The 18,053-nt window shown below is 39.0% G+C and overlaps 3 protein-coding genes across 5 annotated transcripts; 1 reads left to right on the plus strand and 2 right to left on the minus strand.

Moving 5' to 3' along the window:
* Nucleotides 1-46: 46 nt before the first annotated feature.
* Nucleotides 47-11,212, minus strand: LOC148893239 (microtubule-associated protein 1S-like). 2 transcript variants are annotated; one of them, XM_089003640.1, is made up of 5 exons: nt 10,929-11,212; nt 8,415-8,920; nt 4,603-6,656; nt 2,988-3,335; nt 47-1,615 (listed from the first exon to the last, which is right to left on the minus strand). In XM_089003640.1, exons 2-5 carry the CDS (start codon nt 8,911-8,913, stop codon nt 1,460-1,462), a joined length of 3,057 nt encoding a protein of 1,018 aa, XP_088859766.1. In that variant the 5' UTR covers nt 8,914-8,920; nt 10,929-11,212; the 3' UTR covers nt 47-1,459. The 2 variants fall into 2 exon arrangements, with proteins under 2 accessions (XP_088859766.1, XP_088859767.1); XM_089003641.1 differs by having other exon boundaries at nt 8,415-8,975.
* Nucleotides 11,207-13,311, minus strand: LOC148893240 (cocaine- and amphetamine-regulated transcript protein-like). Its single transcript, XM_089003645.1, has 3 exons — nt 13,165-13,311; nt 13,023-13,103; nt 11,207-12,228 (listed from the first exon to the last, which is right to left on the minus strand). Exons 1-3 carry the CDS (start codon nt 13,309-13,311, stop codon nt 12,121-12,123), a joined length of 336 nt encoding a protein of 111 aa, XP_088859771.1. The 3' UTR covers nt 11,207-12,120.
* On the plus strand, nt 13,193-17,864 carry yju2 (YJU2 splicing factor homolog). 2 transcript variants are annotated; one of them, XM_089003643.1, is made up of 8 exons: nt 13,193-13,331; nt 14,614-14,714; nt 14,856-15,000; nt 15,068-15,202; nt 15,296-15,477; nt 15,590-15,740; nt 17,384-17,546; nt 17,664-17,864. In XM_089003643.1, the coding sequence occupies exons 2-8, from the start codon at nt 14,695-14,697 to the stop codon at nt 17,792-17,794; spliced, it is 927 nt and encodes a 308-aa protein (XP_088859769.1). In that variant the 5' UTR covers nt 13,193-13,331; nt 14,614-14,694; the 3' UTR covers nt 17,795-17,864. The 2 variants fall into 2 exon arrangements, with proteins under 2 accessions (XP_088859769.1, XP_088859768.1); XM_089003642.1 differs by lacking the exon at nt 13,193-13,331 and adding an exon at nt 14,236-14,373.
* The last annotated feature ends 189 nt before the right edge of the window (nt 17,865-18,053 follow it).

Here is an 18,053-nt window from a genome sequence, read left to right on the forward strand (position 1 = left end):
ATATAATATATATATATATATATATATATGTGTATATATGTGTATATATATATATATGTATGTAATACTCCCTCTAAGTAAAAACAATAAAAGAATAACTCACTGCCAGATGATGTGCAAAAATGATGTGTCTACTCCAGTGCCAGGGTTTTTGTCATTGTCACTCGAATTCCAGGACCCACGGAAAATGGAGTTTTAGGACTACATAAACATTCAGTAACAGCGTTTGAAACCTTAGACTCTCTTCTTTCATCAGAAAAAAACGAGTTAATTCCTAAATTACATGTGTTTGGAGTTATATGAGCTTGAAATAAGGGCAGCTGTCCAAAACACAATGCAATACATACATATTGGTTTATATAGCGCTTTAACAGCATCGACATCTGGAACACAGTGAAATACTGCCCCCTTGTGGAAAAGAAAAAAAAACATTCCCAGAGGCCATGGCCAGCGCTTTATCAACACCCAAGCATGAAAAAACAACCCGAATAAATTCGGTAACGGGGCTCTACCACATATTTTCAATTCTCGAATAAATTCCTGAATGGCAGTGAATAAGTTAAAGATTGGAATTACAGTCAGAACATCGGGCTCCTTTTTAATACTTTATTCTTTAGAGTTAACAACAGAAAGCAAATTGAGCCACAGCAACAAAAATTGCGGGGGGTGTAAGACATTTTTTTCTATCTATTTGAGTTACTTCCGGGTTGAGTGAACGCTGGCACGTGTGGCTGCCGCTGCTCACCCACAGATAGCAAAAATGTATCCTGTGACTGTAAAGTGACCTTGAGAGTTTTGAAAGGCTGGCTACCTAGCTAGCTATCTACTTGCTATATATTCACTATCTAACTAGCTAGCTGGCTAACTAGCTAGCTATCTATTTTCTATATAGCTGTCTATCTAGCTCACTATCTACAGGTTTAGCTATCTACGTATTCACTATCTATTAGCTGTCTAGCTGGCTAGCTAGATATCTACTAGCTATGTAGCTAGCTAGCTTTCTATCTATTTGAGTTACTTCCGGGTTGAGTGAACACTGGCGCGTGTGGCTGCCGCTGCTCACCCACAGAAAACAAATGTATCCTGTGACTGTAAAGTGACCTTGAGAGTTTTGAAAGGCGCTTATAAATCAAATGTATTATTATTATTATTATTATTATAAAAATATACATAAGGCAACAAAAAAAATACTTTTGAAGAGCTAATATCAGATAATTCAATCAGACAATCATGACAGAGGCAACACTAACAAGCAACATTCTCTTGCGTTATAATCCCGATTGAAGCAGCGACAGTATCATCGGATTACAATCACAATAGTAGCCGGAAACGAGTCGGGGTGAGTTTCGCTAATCCCTGATGATGCGGATGAAAGAGAACGATGTGAGAAGGCTGTGGAAATCAATCTCTTTATCTCCCCCCCCCCCTTACCTCCCTTTCCCCCACTGTTATTGGTTGTTCAGAACTCAATCTTGCATGCCGGGAAGGTGTCGTCCTCCATGGCCACGGTGCTGTTGGAGCCCAAGACCAGCACGTCCAGCTCCTTCTGACGCTCCACCGTCTGCTGGTACCAATCCTGCATGGCCGCCGACTCAAAGGTAGGGATGACCGTCACCTGCGCAACAGCAGGAAAGATATGCTCATTTAAAATTAGCTTTTTTTTTTGGGGGGGGGGTGTACCAGTAATTGAGTGATATTGTTTTAGTACTATGTACAATGTGTGAAAGAACAATCCATGATATCATTCCACTGCCAGACGATGTGCAAATATGTGTCCGCTCCAATGCCAAGGTTATTGTCATTGTCACTGAAATTCCAAGACCCACAGAATATTGAATTTTAGGACAACATCAACAGTTAATGCAGCGTTAGAAACCTTAGTCTTTTCTTTCGTCTTTCAAAAAAAGTTATTTCCTAAATTATATGGGTCTGATGTTATATGAGCTTGAAATGAGGGTTGCTGTGCAATACATAAATATTGTTATTTATTTATTATATTGCGATTGTACTTGTACTTGTATTTGTACTTGTACTTGTACTTCTTGTACTTTTATTTGTACTTGTACTTGTACTTGCACTTGTATTTGTACTTGCACTTGTACTTCTTGTACTTGTACTTGTTGTAATTTGTACTTTTATTTGTACTTGTACTTGTTGTACTTGTATTTGTACTTTTATTTGTACTTTTATTTGTACTAGTACATCTTGTACTTTTATTTGTACTTGTGCTTGTACTTCTTGTACTTGTACTTTTCTTTGTACTTGTACTTCTTTTACTTGTACTTGTACTTGTACTTTTATTTGTACTTGTACTTGTACTTCTTGTACTTGTACTTTTATTTGTACTTGTACTTCTTGTACTTGTACTTTTATTTGTACTTGTACTTCTACTTGTAATTGTACTTGTACTTTTATTTGTACTTGTACTTCTACTTGTAATTGTACTTGTACTTCTTGTACTCGTACTTTTATTTGTACTTGTACTTCTTGTACTTGTATTTGTACTTTTATTTGTACTTTTATTTGTACTAGTACATCTTGTACTTGTACTTGTATTTGTACTTTTATTTGTACTAGTACATCTTGTACTTTTATTTGTACTTGTACTTGTACTTCTTGTACTTGTACTTGTACTTCTTTTACTTGTACTTGTACTTTTATTTGTACTTGCACTTGTACTTCTTGTACTTGTACTACTTGTACTTGTTGTACTTGTACTTTTATTTGTACTTGTACTTGTTGTACTTGTACTTGTACTTTTATTTGTACTTGTACTTCTACTTGTAATTGTACTTGTACTTCTTGTACTCGTACTTTTATTTGTACTTGTACTTGCACTTGTACTTCTTGTACTTGTACTTGTACTTTTATTTGTACTTGTACTTGTACTTCTTGTACTTTTACGTGTATTTTTATTTTGTACAAATTCTGACATTTGTGAGAATCAAATGTATCCTATCTGACAGGCAATATGTGTGCGTTCGGACCTGTGTGGCGTGTTCCCAGTTGGCCTTGGCGCAGAGCAGCGAATCCAGCGTTTGCCGCATGACCTTCTCCCTTTCGGGGCAGTCGCCGCTGACAACGTAGCAGGATGAGCGGACACTTTTGAAGAAGTCCACGCCCACGGTGGGGGACGCCGATCCGGAGGGGACGTAGGCCAAGTCCACAAAGACGTTAGGGACCTCGTTGGAGGAGGGGTCCCGGGACTCTGACGGCGCCGACTTTGCCAGGCGAGTGTTGGACACACCTGACGACTTTGCGTCCTTTTTCGTCTTTGTGATGACGCTTCCTGTCTGGGTTTTGCCCGGGTTCGATTTCGGGGAGGAGTCCATCACCTCAGAACAAATTCAATTTCAAAGTTACTCGGGTATCCGTTTGTTTGCTGATCAATACTTATCAGAAAATCGCCCAAAAATTAATGAATTAATCGAATAATCAATGGTCAATTTTATTAATTAACTCATTCACTGCCATTCACAATTTTTTGGTTTTTTTTTTGAAAATATAACGTAGAGCACCATTCCCGAATTTTTTCGGGTTTTGTTTTTTCATTCTTGGGTGCCGATACAGCGCTGGCCATGGCCTCTGGTACGTTTTTTCTTTTCCACAAGTCGGCAGCACTTCCTTTTTTATTATACATACAATTTTATTTATACAATAAATCAATATGCATGTATTTTCTACAGCTGCCCCATTTCAAGCTCAAATAACTCTAGACGCATATAATTTAGGAATTAACTCTTTTTTTTTCGGATCTGATGAAGTCTAAAGTTTCTTATGCTGCATTGAATGTTTATGTCGTCCTAAAACTCAAAATTGTGTGGGTCCTGGAATTCAAGTGACAATGACAAAAACCTTGGCACTGGAGTGGACACATTTTTGTCAGGCAGTGAAGGAGTTAATTAATTAAGTAAAATAAAAGTAAGGTTAAAAAGTCCCCGAATGAGTTAAAAAACAAGTATGAAGAATTTATTATTATAAATTTGAAGATAAGAATATATTGTTGTGTGTGCTATTTTTGAAGGCCAGAAGAGGGCGTCCAAGCGCCATATAAGGAATTTATCAGCCTGTGTAAACGGAGGTGGCCACAGGATGTCGCCATTTTGTGCCTCTTTTTTTGGGTGAGAGATTTTCCCCCAATGTTGCCTCAAAATGGCACAAATAAATTCTTTAATCGATTGCAAACATGTATGCTTTCCTCTTCAGAACTATTTGAATCATATTCATAACTGGATGAGTAACAAGAAAGCATATTATCCGAATCTGAAGCCATTGTTTTGATTCTCCAGCAATGCACGACGTCTTGGCGTGACGTCACCAACTGGGGGCGGGACTTTCTGAAAATGCCCAATTCGTAGCTCAATTTTTTGCAGATTTTGGACACTTTAAGTCATTTTTATTGGTCTTTTGCATTTGACTAAAATATCATACTGCGTGTTTTGGGTATTTTAGATGGTATAAAACGTTTTTCTGGTGTCAGTTAAAAAACAAAAAAGTGATGTTGGTTGTCCTTTAAAGACCAATGAAAAAAATATGATATTTCAAGCAATGTATGAAATAGTCGTAGGGTTTGAGAAGAATGGCGGGGAGGCGTTTACTCACCCTAGGTGTTTTCCCTCGCACCCCACTGCTTTTTACTTTCTTGCCATGGGCCCCGGCGTCGGACTGCGGGACTGGCATGGTGGTGTCGGGATGCGGGGGCATCGGCGGGCTATCCCGGAGCCGGGCAGGAAGCGGGTCGCGGGGTAAAGCTTGACAGGTGGCCAAGTTTGTCGGAATTCCGCACGATTCGTCCTCATCCGAGTCCAGGACTCCGTCGGCCATGGTGGACGGACACTCCTCCGTGCATAAGGGGGCGTTTGATTCGCCCGATGTCGCGTCCTTAGCGGCGCCCTTACGAATGTCGTCGCCCGAGCCGCCGTCTGGTGGTTTGAAATGCCGAAACTCGCAAGGGGAAACCAGACACAGGTCCACGTCGTGAGAAGGTGTCTCAAAATTCAAACTTCCCAGAACGGGAGGCCGCCCCGATTCTGACGCCAAAGACCTCAGAGGTTTCTTGGACATTCCGGCAAAATGGCCGCCGTTGGGATGATGGTCGTCCGGATCTCGTTGACTTCCCAAGGCGGGTCCGTGCTCCAAAGACATGGACAGCGACTCGTCCACTTCGGTGGACTGAGGCGAGCTCACCTCTGCTGGCAAGGAGTGGGTGGAGGTGGTGGTGTTGGCCACGGAGACGGACGGATCAAAGACCCCGTCCTTCAAAGTGCCTAGGGACAGGAAAGTCAGATGTTTCTCCCTAGGGTTGGGTTGCCCCGGCTTGGAAGAAACATCGGGTTGGGCGACTTCTGCCGCTTGCTGTGCCTGCAACCTGCTGAGGGTGTCTCCGGTGCACCACGTGTCATCCGGAGACAGACAGTAAGGAGTGTGGCCCGCGCTGTTGGGCCGGGAATCCGAAGAACTCTGCTCCACGGTTTTCTCCTCAGAAGTGGCTCGGTTATCGGAAGATGATCGCGAAGGAGGGCTGGTTCTCAAAGCGCCGTCCAGGAGGGTGTACTCCGTCGGGGTCAAGTCAAACTCCATGCTCGGATCGTTCTTTGGCGTCTGCTTCAACGGGGTTGGGAATCCCACCACTTTGGCCGGTTTCTTAGAGACTCCAAGCTGGTTTGCGGTCTGAGTGCCCTGCGGTTTTGGATCTTCTCTGAGACTTTCGGCGACCGCCTTCTCTGGGCTACCAGCCGACTTGTTTCTATCGTCCGCCTTATCTGTTTCTGTTTCCTCTCGAAGTCGGAGGAAATCTGGAGTCATATCCTCAGGGGTTGATGTTTTGGATACACCGCAGGGGTCTTTCTCCTCAGGTTTTGATTCTTCTAGTGTGTCCTCGTTGTCTGGTCTGGAGTGGCCAAGTTCGGGCTTGACGTTTGCCTTCTTTCCGTCCTTTCCGGGTGTCTTCTTAATCTTTTTGGACCCCGTTTTGGAGTCATTTAGGGTATCCTTTTTGTGCTTTTCTTTGTTGTCATTTTTTGGTCCGGACGTAAGGGTCTCCTTCTTCCCCACGCCATTCCTCAGGATGACCGGTTCTTCCTTGCCTCCCTGCTTAGCATTCTTTTTAGGCTCCTTGCCGGTAGCTTTCTTGGAGCCGTTCTTTTCTTTTGTGACCAATACTTTCCCCCTGTTGGGCACCCCCTTCCCTTGGGAGCGGACGCTATCCTGGCTTTCAGTTTGTTTAGTTTTCCCACCACATCCCATCCTTTCCAGGTCCCCCGTGGTCACCGTGGGTTTCCTTAAGAAGGCTAACCTCTTGAGCATCTTCAGACCCTGCAGCAGTTTGGACTGCGGTGTGATACCAGGAAACAGCACCCGTATCACCTTCTCCTGGGGGCAAGCTGGGTGCCATACGAGGAGGGCGGATACCGAGGCTAGGGGGACCCCTGGTAGGGTTGCCCCGTCGGGCCAGTCCCGCATGAGCGTCTGGTACTCCTGGCTGTTTTTGGCCGGAGAGAGGATGTACAAGTGCAGTTGTCCAACGCCCAATTTTTGGAACAAGGTGATGGGCTCCGGGGGGACCGCCGGTGGTCGAAACATGGGGTGGGGTTGGATGTCTAACTCCTTCAACAGGCGTAGAGTGACGCCTGCCTGGTTTATATTCTTCTCGACACCTGATGAGACATAATTGAAAGAATCCCGTTGGATTCTGAAACTTAAACGTTTGCATCGGTCACAAGCAACCACTCTACTAAAAATCCTGAAGCTAACTACCATGTTTTCCACAGTAAAAGGCACGTATTTTGTCCATTTATTTTCATACATTGGTGCATTATAAGACGCAATATGCAATGCGTCCACCAGATGGAGCTGCGCTCAAGAAAATGCTAATAGAAAAACGTATTGAATAAAGTGGCAATATGGTTCACTTACCGTGTTATTTATTTACACAAAAGCCTTCCATTTTCTTAAATAATTATAATAATAATATGTTTAATTTATAAGCGCCTTTCAAAACTCTCAAGGTCACTTTACTGTCACGGGATCAGTTTTTCTGTGGGTGAGCAGCGGCAGCCACACGTGTCAGCGTTCACTCAACCCGAAAGTAACTCAAATAGATAGAAAGCTTGCTCGATAGCTAATAGACAGCAAATAGCTAGCTAGATAGCTGGTACAGAGCGAGTCATTACGGTATTATTACAGCTCCTTGCTAACATATTGCTAGCCAGACGCCATTATTTCAAAATGGCTGCTTGCTAGCAATATGCTTACAACGCAGAGTTCAAACAAAATGTTTGACTGACGTAAGATCGTACTTTTGGCATTTCCTTGAGCGCAGCTCCATCTAGTGGATGCCTTGAAAATTGCATATTCTGTGTCGCTCTATCTCTTGTTTCTATTTATAATTGACTTTTATTTATTGTATTCTATTTGTGATTGCATTTTATTTATTATAGTACCTATGCTTGTCTGTGACTATAAAGTGTCTTTGAGAGCTTTGAAAGGCGCTTAAAATAAAATGTATTATAATAATAATTATTATAGAAGATTGCGTCTCATAATGCGGCGCGCCCAATGTATGAAAAAAAAATACCTGTATATATAAATTAATAATTGACTTTTATTGTGGAAAATATGGTCATGAATCAACAGCAAGTTGTCACAATAGAAGGATTTAATCGAAGGATAGATACAGTAAAGTGTCGTTATATCGATATTCAAGGGAGTCCGAAAAAATATCGATATAACCGGGACTATCGATATATCCGACCCTGTTTGCATGTAATTTTCTCCGTGCGTGCATAGAAATAGTATCGATATAACCGGGACTATCGATATATCCGATATCGATATAACGAGACTTTACTGTATTATTATTGAAGATTGCGTCTCATAATGCGGCGCGCCCGATGTATGAAAAAAAATACCTGTATATATAAATTAATAATTGACTTTTATTGTGGAAAATATGGTCATGAATCAACAGCAAGTTGTCACAATAGAAGGATTTAATCGAAGGATAGATACAGTAAAGTGTCGTTATATCGATATTCAAGGGAGTCCGAAAAAATATCGATATAACCGGGACTATCGATATATCCGACCCTGTTTGCATGTAATTTTCTCCGTGCGTGCATAGAAATAGTATCGATATAACCGGGACTATCGATATATCCGATATCGATATAACGAGACTTTACTGTATTATTATTGAAGATTGCGTCTCATAATGCGGTGCGCCCAATGTATGAAAAAAATTACCTGTATATATAAATTAATAATTGACTTTTATTGTGGAAAATATGGTCATGAATCAACAGCAAGTTGTCACAATAGAAGGATATATAATAGAAGGAGCGCGAAATATGGCACTTAGCAGTTGCGGAGCAACCACTCGGCAATTTTTCGTGTGATTCTGAGTGTGCACTCACATTTGAAAACCGTCAACTCGGAAGACGGCTGCTCCCGCCGTAACCTTCCGGGGACGTTAAAGAAGACCACCCCGAGTTCCGGCGAGATGAGCCTCGGAGCCCCCTGGTCGGCCATCTTGTCTAACTCCATCTCGGCCACTTTCCTCTCCAGGAAAGCGTTGACGCCGCCCAGGTTGTCATCGCCGGCGTGGGTCAGCAGCAAGGCGTCCACGCGGTCCAGGTGGCGCACCAACTTCCAGAAGCAAGCCCGCGGATCCGAGCCGCCGTCCAGGAGCATCGTGAAACCGTTGACGGCGAAGAAGGCACAGTCGCCGCGCCCGGCGGGGAAGGCGTAGCAGCACGGACGGGATAACTTGAGGAAACCCACCGTGGCAGGCGGAGGTAGGAGTTGGAAGGGGGACGCCATTTCCAACGTCTGTTTCGGGGGAGGTGTCCGCGTCAAAGGCCGTGGTGGCTCGGTGTGAAAAGGTGAGGGACGGGGGGGGGGCGTGGTCTTCATCTGAGAACTGAACCATCAGGGGGAAGTGTGTCAGTCATCTTGTTGAATCAAAATCAGAAAACCTTTATTCGTCCCACAATGCGGACATTTGCAGTCCATAGCAGCAATTTGAAAGGGGATGGGGGGGCGTGGGTGAAAGGATAGAAAAACAAGATCTTCTAAGCATATTTAGTAACTCATTCACTGCCAGACAATATGTAAAAATGTGTCCACTCCAGTGCCAGGGTTTTTGTCATTTTCACTCAAATTGCAGGATCGATAGAATCGTGAAAATTCCACCAGCATCTCGCGGTTGGATATGAGCCTCCATTGTTTTCACTTCACTTTGTTGCTGCCCTTCACTCCACTTCCTTCCTTCCGAAGAGGGCGGGTTACTATGGCAACGGGCTGCGGTGGGCCACCAGAGCGGTTATAATATTCATAATAATAATAATAATACATATAATTTCTAAACGCCTTTCAAAATTCTCAAGGACACTTTACAGTCACGGGATCAGAACTTTTTTTTTTACCCTCACTGGCCTCAACCCTACCAGAAGCCCTGACCTACATTGGCAAGCCTAATTTGAACACAATTATGAATCACCATCAGGTTATTATTATTGTTATTATTATTGTTATTAAAATCATTTTTATTGGCCGAGTATGTAGAACACAAGGAATTTGTGTCTGGTTGAACATGCATTCTTCTTCTTCTTCTTTGTAGTTGATCAACAGGCTGAGCACATTAATAATGATAGTAATAATAATAATAATAATAATAATAGTAATTTTTTATTGGTGTTTTGCATTTGACTAAAAATATCAGCCTGCGCGTTTTGGATATTTTAGATGCTATAAAACGTTTTTCTGATGTCAGTTAGGAAACAAAAAAGTGGTGTCGGTTGTCCTTTAAATGTATAAAGAAGAATTTTAAAGTTGATTCTATATTAATAAACTCCTTCCTGTCTATTTTCCTCCACCATCTTTTCTTCTTCTTCTTCTTCTTCTTCTTCTTCTTCTTCTTCTTCTTCTTATTATTATTATTATTATTATTATTATTATTATTATTATTATCAAAATCATCTTTATTGGCCAAGTATGTAGAACACACAAGGAATTTGTCTCTGGTAGAATACGCTGAATTATTATTATTATTATTATTATATAACAGGGACAATATTTAAAATTTATTATTATTATGTATATATATATATAATATAATAATACATATACATTTATATTTTATGTAGTTTTAAGGCTTATTTAGTCGAAAATTATATTTTATGGGGACCTGGGAACTGATTATTCTCATTTCAATGGTTTTCTATGGGAAATTAATGTTTGGAAGACACACTTTTCACCTTACACACACACTTTCTGGTAACCAATTAAGTCCGTAAACTGAGCTATCACTGTATATAATATATTATTATTCATGATTATTATATATAATTATATATTGATAAATACATAATATAAAAATATTAAGAGCATATAAATATATATATAACATATAAATATATTACTATATAGTAATAATAATAATAATAATATATTTTTAAAACAGATTGAGCCATGCGTCAAAACGTCCGATAATTCACGGCCATACATTCTTTATCCTCTGTGAAGAATGTTTTTAGCGCACCGTTTGTTTTCTTGTGGCATTTACATAAAATCAGGACTAGAGGGGGAAACAATTAAACGTGCGTGTCTCCCTCGGTATCGTTACAATGTGCAATGAGAAATTGTGTCAACATCATGTTATGAAATATGACGGTCATATTTCGACAGCTGCCTGCATCGGGTCCAGATTAAACAGATTATCAATATAAACACACATACACAATTACCGATTGAGGATTTTTATGTAATTCTGTCAAAAATACCACTGTGGGGGTCCAAGACTTGTCACGTGACGTACTGACGTGCAATCCATCCTCCCCAGTGTCCCCATTAAACCCGTTTCTTGCCCCCACGCCCCTCACCATTATTATGATTTTGGGAAAATATTAAAATATCAATTGAAGACCTACCTGCGTGGATGGGTTTTGTCCGACAAGGGCGATCAGCGAGGATTGGTTCGGCGTCCCCGCTCACTCTTCCTCCTCCTCCTCGTCCTCCTCTTCGTCAGCCTTTCTCCTCCTCCCGCGACCGGCTGTTGGGCGCCATGTTTGATGACGCGGATGACGTCATTGCCACCATTCCCCGCCCCCAGGAACGCGCGACGAAAATAATAAATAATAAACGTAATCACGATCTCATTTTAATAAAATAAGATCGTCACTGTATAATAATAAAATTAATTTAATAATATATGGCTGCGTAACAATTTAGCTTTAATAAATACTTAAATACATAAATAATAAATAAATAGGTTTAAATCTCAGTGATTCAAAACGTGTACAGGAATGATAATACACTATAATTTTATAGTTATTTAATTGTTGGTTTCTTCATTTCCTTTATAGTTATCTTAACCAACATGAACCAAACAATTTTAAAAAATGTCACTGTGTATTTTTTCTTTCTTTTTAATCTCTGCTACGTTTTTATTAGCATTTTAGTCATTGTTATCGTGCATTTGTGTGTTTTCTATCATGAAAATGTTTTTTTTTTATCACAGATGGCAGTTGATGTACTTGTAATGAGTCTGTCTCTTCTCTTTTTTCCCCCTTTTCCTGCATAATAGGATAACAATAATATTATATGCAATTTATTAATACATTTTATAATATTTATGAATTAATGGTTAGGATCAGCAACAGAAAATGCTTGTATTTTTTTTAATCACAGATGGCATCGATGTACTTGTAAGAATATTCACTTTTCTCCCCTTTCATGCATAATACAATCGCAATAATATTATATGCAATTTATTAATACATTTTATAATTTTTATGAATTAATAGTTAGGAACAGCAATAGGTGATTTTGTTTTTCCTCCGACATGTCATGTTGTACATCTTTGTACAAGCAAACATACTATACATGTTTTTGTAATCACAAATATTATGAAGTAATGTCACTGGCATATCAACACCAAGGACAAACACCCCCCCTTGAAAACACGTACTTATCTTATCTTTGATATGCTCACCCAAAATAACAAGGAAGTTGTCCCCTGAGCAAAACAACTATTGAGTGATTTTCAAATGACATTTGGAATTGTCACAACACATGAAACAGTACACACAGTATGCAGATCAAAGCGTCATTTGTTATCTTTCACAAGCACTTGAGGACATAAAAGTTACAAGAAGTCCCTCGGGGACAACTGCACAGGGTTCCAATTCGGGAGCCTTTACGTACGGCGCATGGCTCCCCTGCGTCACACTGAAAGGACACAAAAAAAAAAAGGGAAAAAAAAGGGAATTTAATTCAGAATTGCCTCCGTAAATTATACAACTCGTCCAAAAAAATGACTTGTTGAACAGAATATATATATATATATATATTTTGCATTTTATATATATAAAATATATCATAAAAATATTATATATAAAAACTAAAAATATAATATATATTACAATATATATCTAAATATATATATATATTGTAATATATATTTTATATCTATAAAATATTAAAAATGCAGTATAATTTCATTAAAAAGGATACGAAGGGATATAATATTTTTAAATGTTTTTTAAATATATATTATATATTTTTAATTATATATTATATTTTTTATATATTATATATAAAATAATTAAAAATGCAGTGTAATTTCATTAAAACGGGAGATGAAGGCATATAATCTATATATTTTTTATGTTTTTAAATTTGTATTATATATTTTTTATTGTATATGATTGTGTTTTATTATATATTATATTTGTAGTATATATTATTTATATGATATAATTAAAAATACAGTATAATTTCATTAAAAAGGGAGATGAAGGTATATAATATACATATTTTTTCATGTTTTTAAATATGTATTATATATTTTTATTGTATATAAATGTGTTTTATTATATATGATATTTTTAGTATGTATTATATATATATAATATAATAAAAAATACAGTATAATTTCATTAAAAATGGAGCAAACACATTTTTTACATACCCTCCCTCCCCCCAAAAAATCATAATAACAATAAAAGAAAGATTGTACTTACCGATGGAAGCCATCCCAATTTTTTCTCTAAGGGCATCTCCTTGTTCCTCAGTTTCTCCAAGACTTCTTGTAGAGCATCAATCTGTATAAAAGGTATTATGTGTATTATTTCCTCTAAACAGCCCCTCACATGGCGCTCTCACCAACTCTTTCTCCTGTTGACTTTTCAGCGTGAAATCCAGCGAACGTGTCTCCACCGAAGCCTCCTCGGTAGCCGACGCGTACAGGAAGGCGGCGCTGGTGGCGAGGAGGAGGAGGAAGAGATGGACGAAGGCCCGGCTGCTCAACATGGTGCTGATGTCAAGTGAAGGTTGGTTTTGGAGGTATCCTCCTCTTCTTTATAGGGCACCTTGACATCAGCGAGCGTCTAAAATATTGATGGAGGAAATGATCTTGGTGACCCTCATCACCGAGGGTTTGCCCATGGAATTATGGATGGTCATTGGTGCCCATGTTTGAATTTTAGAGACCACATTTTATTCTGCAGGTGAATATTCCAAAAAATACAACATGCCGAATCGTTTTTTTTTTTTTTTTTTTTTTTGTCATCAACAGATTTTATTACTCTAAGCTTTATATGAGCAGCAATGTTTTTGGAAAAACAATTACCGATTGCTTATGTGATCAGTACATGTACCAATAACCAACATTTCTGTAAAAAAAAAATAACCACAATTGTACTACATTTTATTCCCATCAATTTACAATATTTTAGTCCACTTTTTAATATTTCCCAAGTCATTTTTTTAAGAATTGTATCCAATATGTGCATATCACCATTGTCCAATACTGCAGAACCAATAGAAGGAGGAAGCAGGCCATGTTAACACATGTTGACACAAATCTCTAATCACCGTCTCATTTCCTCTTGTTGGAATAACCTAAGAGTAGGAGTGTATACAAACACGCTCGCGCACACACGCGCGCACGCACACACACACGTACAGGCGCTGACATCAAGGACCCCATTAACGATCCCCCAGGACGCAGCTATTTGTCATTACCCCTTTGACGTGCGAAGAATTTCAACAGGTTAGGTAAAAATACATCAAGAAAATGTTGTGTCTGTTAAAGTAAAAGAATGGAAAAAGAACGAGAAAAGAAAAGCGAAAATATGCAATGAGAAGAATGTCCTGTAGGAGGCTGTAAACAGATTCGGATGCGTCCATCTTGGATGAAGAGAAGAAGAAGAAGAAGAAGAACCGGAAGAAGACGAAGAAGAAGAAGAAGAAGAAGAAGAAGAACCGGAAGTTATTATATATGTACGGAGTTACTAAACCCCAGCGATAGTTGTCCTTGTTCAATTTGGTTGTGCAGCGACTGTAAGAATGTCAGAAAGAAAAGTATTAAATGTAAGTATAAAGTCAAAACGAAAAATTTATAACTCATCGCTAGAGTGTGTGGATGTGATGAACAGCGGCGATTAACTAGCTCGCTTAGCGCTAGCTCATCGAGTACATATGTAATGCGTTACGAATGTTCCTCAAACAAACATTCGAAAGAGAGTCAACGTGTAAATGGTCAATTGGTTTCAAACAAATGTTTTTTTTTTTTTTTTGCGGGTTGGATTGACGCGTGTTATTTATTGACAGAAATACTACCCCCCGGATTTTGATCCGGCCAAAATCCCGAAACTTAAACTTCCCAAAGATCGACAGTATGTGGTCCGATTGATGGCACCATTCAACATGAGGTAAGTGTCAAACAAATATTCAAATAATGGATGGAAGTGACTATTTTAAGAGTTGAACCCACTTTAATTCCCTAAACTACGTTTCTAAAGCACTTCACCTTTTCAAACTCATTGTAATAATAATTCATTGATTATGTACAGATGTAAAACCTGCGGCGAGTACATCTACAAGGGAAAGAAGTTCAATGCACGCAAAGAGACAGTCATGAACCAACTCTACATGGGACTTCCCATCTTCCGCTTTTACATCAAATGTACTCGGTGCCTGGCGGAAATTACCTTCAAGGTGAATTCAAGCGGGAATGTGCTCACGGGACAAAAGTGACGTGTGACGTTAAGAATTATGATTTCAGACAGATCCGGAGAACACAGACTACGCCATGGAGCACGGCGCCACCCGAAATTTCCAGGCGGAGAAACTCATCGAGGAGGAGGAGAAGCGAATCCAGCAGGAGCGAGAAGACGAGGAGCTCAACAATCCCATGAAGGTCAGCGCACGTCAAACCAAGATAACTAACTCCACGCATTTTTGACCAGCGCAAAACTCTAACAGAGCAGTGCTTCGTGGTCACGTCTAACAGGTGCTGGAGAACCGCACACGGGATTCCAAGATGGAAATGGAGGTGCTGGAGAACCTCCAGGAGCTGAAGGATCTGAACCAGAGACAAGCCCAGGTTGATTTTGAGGGGATGCTCGGCCAGTACAGAGAATTAGAGAAGAGAGAAAGGGAGCGAGAGAAAGAAGAAGACGAGCGGGAGACCAAGTAACTGGATATTACATTACAGACGATATTTACCATAAAAAAATTGGGGGGGGGGTCAAGCAACTTGCGATGCTCCATCACTGCTCATTGTGACGCAAATGTGTTCCACAAGGGACATGTTGGAGCGAGCGATGGTGAAAAGACTGCGAGACGATGATTCCGAGAACGAAGAGGACGAAAGCAGCAAGGTTTCGTCGCCAAAGTCGTCCAACGCAGACAATCCAACAGACATCCTCACGGCCGTCAAACCCGCGGAAACACACGTATGTAAGACAACGCGCAAGTGCTGTGTGTGCTTGCGCATTGCTTAGTTTCTTTTTTTTTTTTTGAAGGGAAAGGTTGAAATATTTCAAGTATTTTTATTTTCTCAATTTCTGGCATTTTTTTTCCCTTCTACTTCACACCATTGTGTGTGAAAAACAGTTTTTGGAAAGTTGACAAAAATAAGTTTTTATTTCACAACAGCAAAGGGAGGAAAGGAAAGGAAGAAGTAGAAAAACAAAATACAGGAGCTGCTATAAAGGCAGCCACTCTCGCGGCGCCATCTTGAAGTCAAAACAACAACAACAACAAAAAACTAAATAATGTGACAAAACAAAAGACACAGTCTTGAATTGTAAGCACCCTCTTTGTTGTATGAAGCTGTTTTAAAGCGTCCTTTTCACCGGTGGATCAGGGACGTCATGGTGCAATATGCGCGTCTGCTTACGCGCGAAATGTTGAAAGCAAACACGTAGCATGTAGCATCCATTGACGAAAACACATTATCTCGCATCTCCTATCCCACGTGAATCCGCTTCAATTCCAAGCCGCGACAGTTCCACATACCCGCAACAAGTCGGTAACAATAGAAAACGCAAAAACAACACAAAAATACAAAAATAGCAAGTCTTGTGAGAGCACTCGCTGACAGCTCTGCTTACTTGGGCGCCATCTTGGACTTTATTTATTATGATGGATATTCTTATTTATAATTCTATCTGTGATTTTATTTATGTCTCTGTTTAGTGATTGTATAGTGTCCTGGAGAGTTTTGAAAGGCACTTATAAATAACATGTATTATTATTATCATTATTATTATTATTATTACAGAAAAGATATGATAAACCTCTTTCATCATCATCATCATCATTATTATTATTATCATTATCATCATTATTAATTATTTATTATTATTATTATTATTATTATTATAGAAAAGATATGATAAACCTCTTTCATCATCATCATCATCATTATTATTATCATTATCATCATTATTAATTATGTATTATTATTATTATTACAGAAAGAAGATATGATAAACCTTTATTATTATTATTATTTATTATTGTTATTATTACAGAAAGAAGATATGATAAACCTTTTTCATCATCCATCATTATTATTATTATTATTGATATTATTACAGAAAGAAGATATGATAAACCTTTTTCATTATTATTATTACAGAAAGATATGACAAACCTTTTTCATCATCCATCATTATTATTAATTATTATTATTATTGTTATTATTATTATTATTATTATTATTATTATTAACATCATTATTAATTATGTATTCTTCTTCTTCTTCTTATTATTATTATTATTATTAGTAGTAGTAGTAGTAGTAGTATTACGGAAAGAATATATGCTAAACCTTTTTCATCATCATTATTATTATTATTATTATTATTATTACAGAAAGAAGATATGATAAACCTTTTTTTGCTTTTTGTTCGTTCAAATTCATTTAATCTTTAAAAATTCATTTAATATTTATCGCTCATGAGAGTCACAAAAATCAATGTCAGACGTGTGAGAATTTAGCCTTTTTAGCCGTCAAATTTGCCTTTTTTATGATTATTTTTTCATCAAAAAAGTCAAAGTGATTGTAAGAGAAATGGTTCTTGTCTCACAGGGGATCATCGCGGTGAAACGGACCAAATTGGAGAGCTGGGAGAAAAGTGTGGGCACGCTGGGTTCAGGTGGCGCTCTCGGATCACTCGTCGTACGCAAGAAAACAACACCGACGCCTCACGTCAGGACAGCTGCCGCTAGCACACAAGCAGTTAACCTTGCGAGTAAGTGATGGCAAATCTGCACATGTGGAGTGTTCATTTACGCCATTCGAGCTTCAAGTCACCAAATGGTTTTTTTCCAATGAACTCCCCCCCCCCAATTTGTTTTCTCTTTTCCAGACGAAAAGTCGTCGTCGTGTTCCAGCAACACGGCACTCCACAACACTCCTTGTGCGGCTGTCCCGAACGGGTCATCGTCGCTCAGCCTGCTGGGTGCTTATTCGGACAGCGAAGGCGATGACAGCGAATGAGGGTGAACACGTGGGCTCTTACATTCATTCAATATATTTTAGTGTTGAAATAAATCCTCTCTGAAAGTTATTGATGGTTTTTTTGTGACTGAACACTCAATATTTAGTTATTAAGTATTCAATCGCTATTTTCCTTTCTTACATTTAAAGGACAACCGACGTCACTTTTTTGTTTCCAAACGTTTTATGGCATCTAAAATACCCGAAAGACGCAGTATGATATTTTTAGTCAAATGCAAAACACCAATAAAAATGACTT

Source organism: Hippocampus bargibanti, linkage group LG09 (genome assembly GCF_051943395.1).
Source record: "Hippocampus bargibanti isolate YZ-2025 linkage group LG09, ASM5194339v1, whole genome shotgun sequence".
Lineage (NCBI taxonomy): Eukaryota > Metazoa > Chordata > Actinopteri > Syngnathiformes > Syngnathidae > Hippocampus > Hippocampus bargibanti.